This window comes from Aulonocara sp. 'chitande type north' Nkhata Bay, linkage group LG13 (assembly GCF_057382095.1).
Source record: "Aulonocara sp. 'chitande type north' Nkhata Bay isolate Kocher_YH1m ecotype deep benthic linkage group LG13, A_spYH_male_GT1.1, whole genome shotgun sequence".
Taxonomy (NCBI): Eukaryota; Metazoa; Chordata; class Actinopteri; order Cichliformes; family Cichlidae; genus Aulonocara; species Aulonocara sp. 'chitande type north' Nkhata Bay.
Genome location: NC_141356.1, coordinates 4,544,324 through 4,557,371, shown reverse-complemented (window position 1 = coordinate 4,557,371; position 13,048 = coordinate 4,544,324). Strand labels below are relative to the sequence as shown.

The 13,048-nt window shown below is 41.3% G+C and overlaps 1 protein-coding gene across 2 annotated transcripts; it reads right to left on the bottom strand.

Annotated features, from left to right (window-relative positions):
* Positions 1-11,012: 11,012 nt before the first annotated feature.
* On the bottom strand, positions 11,013-12,762 carry LOC147315485 (uncharacterized). Of its 2 annotated transcripts, XM_086257998.1 has the most exons (5): positions 12,220-12,762; positions 12,049-12,134; positions 11,717-11,971; positions 11,509-11,601; positions 11,013-11,387 (listed from the first exon to the last, which is right to left on the bottom strand). In XM_086257998.1, exons 3-5 carry the CDS (start codon positions 11,939-11,941, stop codon positions 11,214-11,216), a joined length of 492 nt encoding a protein of 163 aa, XP_086114124.1. In that variant the 5' UTR covers positions 11,942-11,971; positions 12,049-12,134; positions 12,220-12,762; the 3' UTR covers positions 11,013-11,213. The 2 variants fall into 2 exon arrangements, with proteins under 2 accessions (XP_086114124.1, XP_086114125.1); XM_086257999.1 differs by having other exon boundaries at positions 12,049-12,762.
* Positions 12,763-13,048: the final 286 nt, after the last annotated feature.

Below are 13,048 nucleotides of genomic sequence, written 5' to 3'. Positions count from 1 at the left end.
TCAAAAGAATTACAGGCTATTTTCATCAGCGTACCTGCTAATCCACTGACATGCTAAACTAAAATAGCAAACATTACTTTTGAAACATTAGTAATGTTAGCATTATTACTGTTAGTTTGCTAGCATACTGACCTCAGCATTCAGCTTCAAAGTTCTGGTGTGCCTGTAATAACAATCTGATTATTTCATATCACCATTTCTGCCTGTATTTATTACAGGAAGTCACGATATACTGAACTCTCAGACAGTCGATTCTGTTCATCTGTAATGTTTTCAGAGGGAGAAACATTTCCTCTCTCATCCAAGTGACTTCTTCTGACTGCAAGCTTCATCAACCTGTCTCAACCCCAACCTAACAGAAACTAGCACCACTGACTAGCATTGGGCCATGAGGTCAGTTTAATGATCAATAATATGAAAACTGTCACGACCATTGATCAAACGTCATGAGTGCCTTACAGAGAGAGTTGGAAAATGGCTGCATATGTACACTTGGGCGCCCTCCTCAGTTTAGAAGTGTGTGTTTCCTTTTTTCATGTAAATGGTCTCACTGACGTCCCGCTCAAACCAGCGTTCCTCCCTGTCTAGGATGTGTACAAGTGAACAAGTGCCCACTGGCCTGTAGGTGTAACAGACTGTGGAGTCCTGACCCAACGAGGTAGTTCTTCTGTGTTGTGCCATCCACTTAGCCGGAGGTTGTTTGGTTTCCAAGAGTTAGAAATCACAGGTCCTCCTGGCTCTTCACCGCATACATTATAATCTGCTTGTGCCGGGGGATCGATCCTTGGGGTGGACCAGTTTATAATGTTTACATCTAAGTCTTCTTAACTCATAAACAGAATTTCTGGTCTACTACAGGGTCTTTACAGGGACAAATAAGCGACCGTACAGGTACAAAGATGCACGTCTTACTGCATAAATATGCACAACACAAAAGCAGAGACAAAAGAAAGCTGTTGCACAGAGTCAGCAAATGTCTGGAAATTCCCTGCTCAGGTATGACATCAGGGTATTTGTGCAAGAACACATCAATTGTGTCACGAAAAGGTTTTCAAAGATGCTAACTATTGATTGTTGACACTGATTAACCGGATTACCTGCAGACACTTGAAAAGGCAGAAATTTCATTTGAGTCCCCAAAACACCACACTACAAATGTTCTAACATCTATATTCCCACATGCCCTGAAAGTAGTCCACAGTTCCTCATAAAGTAAATATTTAACTTCAAGAAGTCTCAGATATCAGCATGCATTCAGTGTTCTGCAGACAAATTACCTCATTACAGCAAGTGGAGAGAATGATTAGAAGATAGAGAGGATAATCGCAAAGGGAGGGGATAAGCTGGTTCACAGGTTCTCTCAGTACATGACTTGTTGCCTTAATTATAAATAGATATCAAAGAGCATATGGTTCTGAAGGAAATTGCCGTCCCGGGTTTCCTCCGTGGCGTGAGCGATAAGCAGAGTTTTGTCCTTTCCTTCTAAGATTCCTAATTATTTAAAGTAACACTCAGGTATGCCGTTCAGCTGGGTTAGTTACAGCGCCGGGAGCAGCTTGGGAGAACAAGGAAACACAGACTGCTTCAGGTTGCCTTCCCAAATCAACTCAAAGGTTTATTTGATACACAGCAGTTTATATAGATGAAAAAAAAGGTTCGTGTGTCAGCTTTCCCAGTTCAAACCGGTACAGACTAAATAAGGAAACGTCTTCCTGCCTTCTGAGCAAAGTATCCCTTGTGTAGTTTATCAGTTCAGCTATAATTTATGATCATCCCAGCAAAATACACTCCTAGACATAAAATACAGAGTTCTTTCATTAGTGAATTCTGAAACAAACCACCTAGCCTTTAACGAGCCTTTTCCAGGAGATAAAGAAAAAGGGAGGATGGGAGTAAGGAAGTGGTCTCATCTCTGTGGTGTTTTCGACCTTGGGGTACCAGCCTGTGAGTCTTACACATCAATTCTTGGGTCAGAGAGAAAAATAACTAAAACAAAGGGGCCTTATTGAATGACAGAGTTTTCCTGCATAATGTCACTATAAAACAATATCCAGTAAATGCTACCATGGTACTAAAATACCTAACAGTTCCCCTCTTTTATTATTTTTAAAAATAATAACTCAAATAGAAAGGAAAAATCACAAATGTAATAACATAATATAAAAAGCAAATCATAAAATGTAATAGTTCACAACCTAATGTTCAATATACACATCAGGAACATCATTGGTAACATCTGGCACATAATCTGGGTCAATTTGTGCCAATTGCAAATACATTGAAGTAGCTGTACTAGTAGCTATACGGGTTATCATTGAACGTACACAGGGTACCACACAACAGACAATAATCATCAAAAACATGCTGCAACGGTTACAAAGGCTACAATTAGTTCCTTCCATCTTCCAAACATGTCCTGTAGCCACTTATGTAGCCACTGACCGTGACCTGTATTGGCAATTAGTTCTATCTGCAATGCTTCAAGTCTATTCATAGCTTGTGTGAATGAACCGTTAGGAGCGGTATTATTGGGAATGAAAGTACAGCATACATCAACGGTTACTAGACCACAGGTACTGGTCCAATTAACAGGTAAAGCTAATCTAAGGGTATTATTGCACAACCAATAAGCATGTGGGATTGGTCTAGTTAGGCGCGTGACCATGTGTGATTTAACTAACTCCCCCCAGTCAGTGTCATTTAAGACACCGTCTGGGGGAACAATGATCGAGTCTCTGCTCGAACTTGAACTGTGTGTGTGTTCCTCCAGATATGATACAACTTCAGCCACAGAGACAGCTAGCCATGTCTCATTACAGCGTGCACCTGGGGAGTCAGAGAAGAATGTATAGTTATCCTTTGTATAATCTATGTGTGTGTCTGGGCCAGTTAACTTTAGTCTGCGCAGGCATATCATACTAGTATTAAAATGGAGAGGGATCTGTCCTAAGGGCAGTGAGGGTTTTAACCTATTCTTAGGGCGTTTCATTGGGGCGCAGGTCCCTGCGGTGTCATTAGATAACTTCAATAATTCGCCTAATGGAGTCTCAGGGTTAGTTGGTGTGTGTGTGTGTCTAAGTAGGCAGTCGAGAGGGCTCAGAGTCAACTGTAAAGTGTCTTTAAAGAGAGCATTATCTCCGCCGATTTTCTCTAGTCCCTCAGTGAGGGGGAAACCGGATATGGGGTATCCTACTATTACCTGTTCTGGATTAGCCTTTGAACAGACATAACAGTTACTGTTTCCTAAATCACGAGCGGCTGTTCTGGCATTTTCAAACCAGGCGTTAGCTCCTGTTCTAGAGGGCGCATAAGATGGTTTATTAGTGGCGTCTATGTTGCTATTTACTGATTTTAGGGAACGTGAGGAGTGCATTAAGTAGGTGTCTTGCAAAATGGAGCATGAGGTATAGTCAGCAAAATATGACCTGCAGAAATGTGAACATGGTTGCAGTTTACAATACAAAATAGCAAAGAGAAATCCTAAGGTTAATGCGATAGATATGATAAATAACCTAAATATATAAGACAATATATAAGAAAAACAGTTCTTCAGTTGTCTCCTGGCCTGGTCCCAGGTTCGAGAGACACAGAATAAGCGTCGTATGATGACAATGGGCATTTCATTTTCTCCATTATCAGGATGAAATGAGTCTGGCTTTATCAGGTTAGACATCATGTGGTACTTTTGGCTTTCTGTTCCTGCTGGATGTTTGAGTACCTTGTCGTTGTTCTTTCAGACGTTGTGTGTTAATCAGTGATTGTGTGTGTGTGTAAATTGGATCCTGGCGCTGGCTCGCCGGAGATGTCATCTACCCATGTGTTTATTTGCTCTAGTTCCGGGCGCTGGCTCGCCGGAGATGTCGTCTGCTTGATCCGACGCCTGAGATGGTCCGATTGGGCTGGTCTTAACCCTGCTGGCATGAATCCACTGAGGTTGTCCGTCTGTGAGGATGCTGGTTCTTCGTCACTGCCAGTAAAGCCTGGGGGGCTGGAAAACGCGGCCTCCCAGAGTGTCCTTGGTTTTAGTGGCTTCTCCAACATGCGTCTCCTTGTCTCCACTGGTGGAACTGTGGAGGGGAAAAGCTGAGAGAGACAAACTTTCTGATAGTTATTATTCAGTTTTTCTATCAGGTTGTGAACATCAGTGGACAATGCAATATACATCACCTTCTACTAGCGGTGCCCCTCTTGAAGCTGACCATGGTGTTGGAAATAGTCTTATTTCAAATGGAAATAATTTGGTTCTGCTAATTGAGTCATTCTAATCTCACACAGGACTTGAGTAAGTAATTTGACCCAGGTCATTAAAGTTTTAGCACACTTTTGAATTACTTCTAATGTGAATGAAGATCCTCTATCACTGTTAATCTGGTGAGGTATTCCGAATCTGGGTATTATTTCATTGCTCAACTTTTGATAGACTACTTCTGCAGTTTCTTTTGAGGTTGGATAAGCTTCTACTCATTTACTAAATTGATCCACTATTACCAGTAAGTACTTGATGCTTCCTTGTGCTGGCATATGTGTGAAATCAATTTGTAATGTATGAAATGGAAAATCTGGTTGTGGTAAATGCTGATGTTTTGCTTTTGAGCTACCTACATTAGTTCGCGCACATGTTAGACAGGTTGCTAATATGCTTTTTACTGCATGTGATGTTTTCTCAATTACAAATCTTGATTTTATTGCCCCTATTACCCCTCTTTGTCCGACATGACTCACACAGTGAAAATGTCGGGCAAGGACTGGCATCAGGGAATATGGGAGGGCAATCAAACCCTTAAGATTTTGTATAGGCCATCTCTGTCATCTAAGGTACAGTCATTATTCTCCCAATAGGTGTAATCACATGCAGAGGCTTGCTCTTGTATGAATTTTAAATCAACATTTGTTTCTAAATAGTCTGGGAGTGTAACAAGTGGCAGCTGTAGGGGCACAGATAATACTTCCTGCGGAGGTGGGAGCTGTGATGCAGCTGCAGCCTTGGCTGTCACGTCTGCTAAGGCATTACCTGTTGCTTCGTCTGTGTCAGCTGTACTGTGTCCTTTCGTTTTTACAACTGCAACGGCCGATGGCAGCTGTATAGCCTGCAAAAGTCTTTGAACAAAATCAGAATTTAGCAATTTATTTTCCATCAGCAGATCTAAATCCTCTTTGTCTCCACAATGTGCCAAAGTCATGCACAACGCCAAATGCATAGCGGCTGTCTGCGTAAATCGTCACATGCTTATCCAAATGTAGCTCACAGGCGCGTATTAAAGCCATGAGCTCTGCTTTTTGTGCTGAGTGAAATGGTAATGAGTGAGCCTCTAGTATGATGTCAGGCAATGTCACCACTGAATAGCCACAAAGAAATGAGTTGTCATTCGGCCTTGAACAGGACCCGTCCACATAAACCGTGGCTGAGTCTGGGATAGGTGTTTGCTCTAAATCTGGACGTGGTGCTGTGGATTCCTGTATACGTGTCATGCAGTCATGATCATCAAGCCTGTCTGAGCCATCCTGTCGGTCAGAAGAACACAGCATAGGATCAATAAATGTGCTGGCGAATCAGGTGTGCTGCTCGCTTTTATAGTGAGATTTGCATATGTTGTTTAGTTATGTTTGCTAGAATGGTCGTGACCTGGTGATTGGTGTATAGAATAGTGTCATGTTAGAGTGTGAGCTTCTCGCAGTCCCTTATCATGATAGAGCAAGCTGCTACTGCCCTCAGGCAGGCCGGCATTCCTGAACAATTCAGGCAGCACCTTTGAGTGGCGGAGGTCAGCACTCCCTGTAATGCATTGAAAGAGACAGTCATTTCTGTGGATCACAGTATTCGAGGAGGCTTGTCTTTTTTACAACAGTCACGCAGAATGTGGTCATGAAAAGAACAGTCTGGTATCCACTGTCTGCAATAGTTCACCATGCCCAGGAAGGACAACATTTCCTTCTGTGTAGTGGGACGAGGGACGGAGGTCACAGCTTTGACCCTGTCTGCAGTCATGGAACGTTTTCCGTGAGACAGTGTGAATCCCAAATATTGAACAGAAGTCTGACAGTACTGCATTTTCTTTGCATATGCTTTGTGGCCAGTCTTTTGGAGGTGCTGGAGAAGCATGTGTGTAGCAGTTTGACATAGTTTTTCACTTTCAGCACAGAGGAGGAGGTCATCCACATGTGGATCAGGGTGCAGCCCTGGAGGAGTGAAGCACCATTGAGAAAGCAGCAGAGCTGTCTATCATGCCTTGGGGCAAACGAGTCCAAGTGTACTGCTTATTTCTATGTGTGAATGCAAATAACGGCTGTGTGTCTTCATGAGAAAAAGGAGCGGAGCATAAATCCACCACGGTAAAATGTGTATGCAATGCATGTCAATATGCTGTGAACATCTGAAACGAGAGGTGGCAGAGGAATGTTGACTGCATTAATTTGCCTTAAGTCTTGTATGAAACGCCATACGCCAGGTTTGTTAGGCTTTGGCACAGGATTGACAGGAGTGTGGGCTTTATTACTCCTGTAGTCAATAAATCTCCTATCATGACATCTAGGGCTGCGGCTTTTTCCGCGGAAATGGGATGCTGCTTGACATATACTGGCTTGTTGTGTTTTAATAGGTGTACGTGATAAAGTGTACAGTCAATAAATCCTATATCATTCTCACTTTTAGACCACAATGTCATATTCTGGTATTCAGCTGGCAATGTAACTGCAGAAATAGTACAGTCGATAGGGTAGGTTAGATCTATGTGTCGACATATTTCGTAACCTATGTCTGAGTTATGTAACAAAATCACTGTTTGACCTTCACTTGTGTGAGCAGTTATCATGTTGTTGAACAGTGTGAGAGAAACAAAAGTGTGGCTCCCAGTCATGGGATTACCTGTTAGTGGCGTCTGTACACGTTTTTTTGGCACAGTGTGTGACATAGAGTACCGGACAAAAAGGATGTTGAGTTCATTCTCTGCTGAGGGTCCAGCTGACACAGAGGATGTTCCTTCTCCATCATGTCGGTACATAGGGCAGAGAAAACATAAGCTGTTATCAGTGTCAGCAAACATTTCACCCTTTATGTTAAATGAAATACACAAATTCATTTTTGCTTTGGGTGTCTGCGGCTGCTGGAAAACTGAGCTAAATTTGCACCTCTAGCTTGTCCAACAGTGCATAAAGCGTTTTATGAATACTAGGATAGATTCATCAGGCTTCTGTTTACACATAGTTACTGCATTTAAGTCAATTTTGTCTCTGGACATTGTTAGCAGGAATTTCTTTAGATTCTTAAAGAAATTGGTGATTTTGTCATTATTTACCCTCCTTTCGTCCATAGCGGTAACATTTGATGCATCACGTCGCGGCATTCTATCATATATTTTCTACAGGACTTTTTAAGCAGACTACTTTTCTTATCACAAATGATATTCAACATTTCTACTGACCTGTTTTCTGGCGATAATCGTTCGGGATAAGGCTCCGGAAATAAATTAGAATGCATTGAACTTCTTAAGTTGTAAACAAAGTCAGTCACATAAGCACTCCCGCATGTTCTGGATACGTGATCATGGACGTCTTCACCGATTCGCGGACGTAGGTTACACGTAACCGGAAATGGGAGTTATACTGAGCCGTTATTTGAGACTTTATTTTGTATTTTATTAATTTTTGGTTTTACAGGTACTTTAGATTTTTTTATCGGACCTGTCTGTGGTCTTTGAATAATTCTGACCCATGTTCAGTGATTTCCAGAGGGGTTTACACGCTAGGAGGATTTAGGTTAGTATTTTCGCTGCGGCACAGCTGAGGTCACTTTAAATTTATTGCTAGCAATTTTTTGTTTGTGTGAGCAACTCTCACTTAGCGAGCAACTTCTCGCTTAACGAGCAACTTCTCGTAAAACAACAGGCAACTTCCTGTGTCTTTCTGCTTTTAATTTACTGCTTTTAACCCTTGTATGGTAATCGGGTCTGTGAGACCCGTTTTCAGTTTTCTTTCGTTTTTTTTTTTTTTTTTTAACAAAATTAAATTTAATTATTTACTAGCTTTCTGTGAGTGAGCAACTTCTCACTTCTTAACGTACGTTTCAAGATAACAGACAACTCCCTGTGTCACTCTTTGGTGAGCAACTTCTCACTTAACGAGAAGTATTTAAGACAACAGGCAACTTTCTGTGTCACTTTTCTAAGTGAGCAACTTCTCACTTTTTAACGTACGTTTAATTAAACAATTAATTATTATTATTTTTTTAAACAAAATTAAAATATTCAAGACAACAGGCAACTTCCTGTGTCCACCAACACCACACAAGGGTTAATTTACTTTATTCGGGGACTGAGGAAGTCGTCAGTGTATCTCTCTGGATCACTAAGTGAAACTTCGTCAGCATATCCCGTTTTTTTATGGATCAATCACTGAGAGAGGTATAATAGGTCTTTATATAAATATGAAAGACGCATATTTACCTTCTGTCAGGGATCCCACTTCTGACACCAAAATTGAAGGAAATTGCCGTCCCGGGTTTCCTCCGTGGCGTGAGCGATAAGCAGAGTTTTGTCCTTTCCTTCTAAGATTCCTAATTATTTAAAGTAACACTCAGGTATGCCGTTCAGCTGGGTTAGTTACAGCGCCGGGAGCAGCTTGGGAGAACAAGGAAACACAGACTGCTTCAGGTTGCCTTCCCAAATCAACTCAAAGGTTTATTTGATACACAGCAGTTTATATAGATGAAAAAAAAGGTTCGTGTGTCAGCTTTCCCAGTTCAAACCGGTACAGACTAAATAAGGAAACGTCTTCCTGCCTTCTGAGCAAAGTATCCCTTGTGTAGTTTATCAGTTCAGCTATAATTTATGATCATCCCAGCAAAATACACTCCTAGACATAAAATACAGAGTTCTTTCATTAGTGAATTCTGAAACAAACCACCTAGCCTTTAACGAGCCTTTTCCAGGAGATAAAGAAAAAGGGAGGATGGGAGTAAGGAAGTGGTCTCATCTCTGTGGTGTTTTCGACCTTGGGGTACCAGCCTGTGAGTCTTACACATCAATTCTTGGGTCAGAGAGAAAAATAACTAAAACAAAGGGGCCTTATTGAATGACAGAGTTTTCCTGCATAATGTCACTATAAAACAATATCCAGTAAATGCTACCATGGTACTAAAATACCTAACAGGTTCTATTTATGTTTTCGTCTTTGTCTGGAATGGTTGTTTTTGTTTCCTTGGCATCCATGCGTGTATAAGCAATCAAATCTCTGGGCTTAGTGACTCACCTAATGTCTCTTTCCTCTTTCTGGGTGCACAACTCTAAGTGGCTGTAGTCTCTCAGTCAGCAAATGGGCTGATTGTTATCCTCCTGCAAGATGATGCCACATCTGGCATAACCTGACTCGAAGAAAACAAAACAAATAAACCAGGAGGATGAAGAAAAACTTTATCGTATTTGAGAGTGTAATAAAGGATAATACATCCATCTACTCATGATACATATTGTACTTTATGGTTCACATAAAATGAACATGTGTCACATGATCTCAGATATACAATACACAAGCTAGTCACTGTTATTCCTGCCTCTTCATTCCCAGGAACTGACTGTTGTATTCCATCATCAGCACAGGGATGTACCAGAAGTCACTTCCCTAAACAAAAAAACACAGAGGCAACCCGATGTCACACAACTCAACAACAACTCACTGTTGTTGCTATTTTGACTTTGTGGATTATAAAGAAGATGTGATTGAAGTTCAGCTTTAGTTTAATGTTTTTAACAAAAATAAAATGGCAAAATTATTTTTTTACTCGGATGAAAATCCCTTGCAGCTGAAGACTGCAATACCTTAAGCTGTAGCTTGTTTGTGAGTCTTTTCGTTAACTGAAAAGTATACTAAAAAAAACAAGTTGGGTTTTTTCCATTTTTAATAAAACAAAGAGTGGAAATACCTCCAACACACAAACATTTGACAACCCAGCATGCAATTAATTTGCACAAATGTAATGTCTTTGATATGCTGCTCAGAGATGGTCGTGACTCTCAAATCGGAGCCAGTGATAACTCTTCCTCTATGCTGTTGCATGCTGGGGCGGCAGGTGGGGTGTTGCAGATGCCAACGGTCACAGGAGCACGCTCAGTGAGAGACTGAGATTACACAAATGCACCACAGAACGACACAGGAAGTCATCCATGCCTGTACAACTCCTCCATCTAATGCACAGTACACAGAGCAATAGTTACTTTTGCACATGCTCTTCAGTGAAATTAAGAAATAATAAAGTTTGACAGGTTAGAGTAAAATGTCAGTCATATGTATCTCATCTCTGTAATATTCTGGATATTTATAATTGAGCTATTTATATATATCACAGCTATTTCTTATATATTGTAAACTTTATAATATATTTTATTATTTAATTTAGTTCAGTCGGTTACTGTTCTAATTGTCTTGGATTAATAAAGATTCCGATTCTCTCCCCTGTGGAACAGAAACTAAATTAGAGTTCCTAGGCTCATTTAAACTTAGGTGGCATTGTTGCAAGGTAGCCAGAATTCTGTCACTAGTGGGGCATTGTTTTGTAAGCTTTCTGTTTACTCAGATCAGTGACTGCCAACTTCCCCCTCATGCCACATCAATCATTAACCCCAGTTTTACAGCAGGAACCAAGTTTTCCCAGCACAGCACTGCCTCCGCTGGTTTGTGTTGTTCCCGCGGTGCATCCTGGTACCAGGCAGTCGCCACCTACACACAGGCTCATGCACCGAGGCATGTATGTGATGTAAAAGAGGACGTGATTCATCCGACCAGGACACCTTCTTCTATTGCTCTGTGGTCCAGTTCTGATGGTCAAGTGCCCATTGTTGGTGCTCATAGTGGTGGATAGGGGTCAGCATGGGCAGCCTGACTGGTCTGCAGCTATGCAGCCCAGTACACAGCAAACTGTGACGTTCTGTGTATTCTGAAACCTTGCTTTTTACTGACTCTAGCACAGCAACTTTGAGGAAAAAATGGCCACTTGCTCTCTAATATATCCCACTCAGGTTCCATGATCACTGTGCATGTTGGTTGTGTTATTGTTTCCCATCTTTTAAGCTCCTGTTTTCTCTGGTTTTAATCATGTAACACATGTAATGCAGAAATAATGGGTCCAGCTCTACAGCAGCATTTACATTTATTATTATACTGAAGTTGTGTTATTGTTGCTTTTGTGTTGATCTGTATATGTAACAGCATGCAGAGGTCACAGGTCACCGAGAGCAGAGCACGGTGCCGGCTGCTGATATCTTCACTGTGGGGCACCTCCGTCTTCCACGAGGTGAAAAGATAAAGCGGAGGTGGTGAAGGGCACTGTTTAACAAATCTCTGAGCCTCAAGGCACTGGAGAAGTCCGGCAAGACCACACAGGCTTTTCTCTTAAATATCTGCACGGTCATAATACAGAGCATACATGTTAAAACAATAGAAACAGTATTTAAAACTTTCAGTGCTGTGTACATATGTATTTCTCTGAATCAGTGCTTTTAAATGCTGGAGAGTAAGCACCTTTACATCAATGGTGGTCGGAGGGAGGAGGCTGAGCAGCAGGTCTCTTTCATACCAAGATCGTGGGAGGTTATCAATTTCAATAGACACAGTCTGACGAGAGAAAAACAAAAGATTTCATAAAATTATCAAAACATCCATCATCAGCCATAAAAAACAAACCTTAAGATTTTTTTTCTTTTTTGTGGGAGTCCAAATGTTTCATTACCTGTCTGTAAGCTGGAAACAGTGGTTCCCACAGAATGGGACGTCTGTGCAGTGGGCGGTAACTACAGCTGCCTGGTGGTGCTCGATGGGGACGTTCGGATCTTTTATCCTTGGGGCCCTCTCTGACCTCCCTGATGCCTACTTGAGCTACGAAGAAGACTTTGGTGCTGCTCTTCATTTCCCTCAAAGCCACGGCAGCTTCATCGGCACTGCGGTAATGCACCATCCCGTATCTGTGATTGTTTTTCACAATCGTCTGAAGTACGAGAGGAAAATCGTGAAGCAAATGAAAGTGAATTTTGCATTTCTAAAGCACGTTTGTAAGACAGTTACCTGAACAGAGATGACACATCCAAAAACATGCTGAGCAGATCCTTGGCAGTAACAGCTTGGTCAGAATTCAGATAGACTTTCATTTTCTGTCAGAGTAAAGCACAGAGTCAGACAGCAAAGCACAGAGCTGACGTCCTGTTATGATCCTCAGAAAGCAGAAGGGAAACGTACGTCGGTCCACTCAACATTTCTCCAGTCTGAAGGAACCGTCTGTTTGGAAACCTCACTGGGTGCATAGCAGTTTTCATATCTGATGGCGTCCATTGCAATTATGCATCAAAACTTAACTGTAATTTCAGAATACAGCTTTTGAGTGCAGATTTGGTCACATGTCAACTGAAGAAAAACAAAAACAAATTTGTAAAATAAGCAGAGTTGTAACCAAGTGTAGGCCTGTGACAGAAATCCTAAAAGTAAGACACCGTTACAGCTTTGAAAATAAATTTGATTCAAACCAGTTTGTTTCCTAGCAACATGATGCAAATCTGCACCTTACAGCAGAACTAACTTAATTTTGGCATTCAGACCCCATTCATATTCTAAATAATATTTCATGTTGTGAAATAGAAAACATGGACTCACACGTCCAGGGCGAGTGATGAGTTTTGTTCAACTATTTAACAGCAATTCTGGACTCAAGTGACGCGTGAATGTAAAAATGCCTTACTGTTACTTAAAGTCATGACATGAAAAGAAAAGTGGTTTTCACATATTTGACTGTAGACATACAAAGTACAGCTGGGAATGCCTTTTGTTTGTTGTTGTTGTTTGCAGAAAGGTGGCTGTCAGAACAGTATGATTTGTGTCCTTGGAAAACTGAATTCTGCAACTTCTTTTTCCAACGTTTTAATTTGCAGCTACGCACCGAGGCTGCTGGCACTTTAAATTCTCTTTTTGCTGGTTTTTATTGTTGTTTTCATATCTAAATACCAGGAGAAAGATCGTATCTGTGTTCTCATTAGGATTGGGATTTTTGTAGGCTTAGCCTATGGCCTATAAG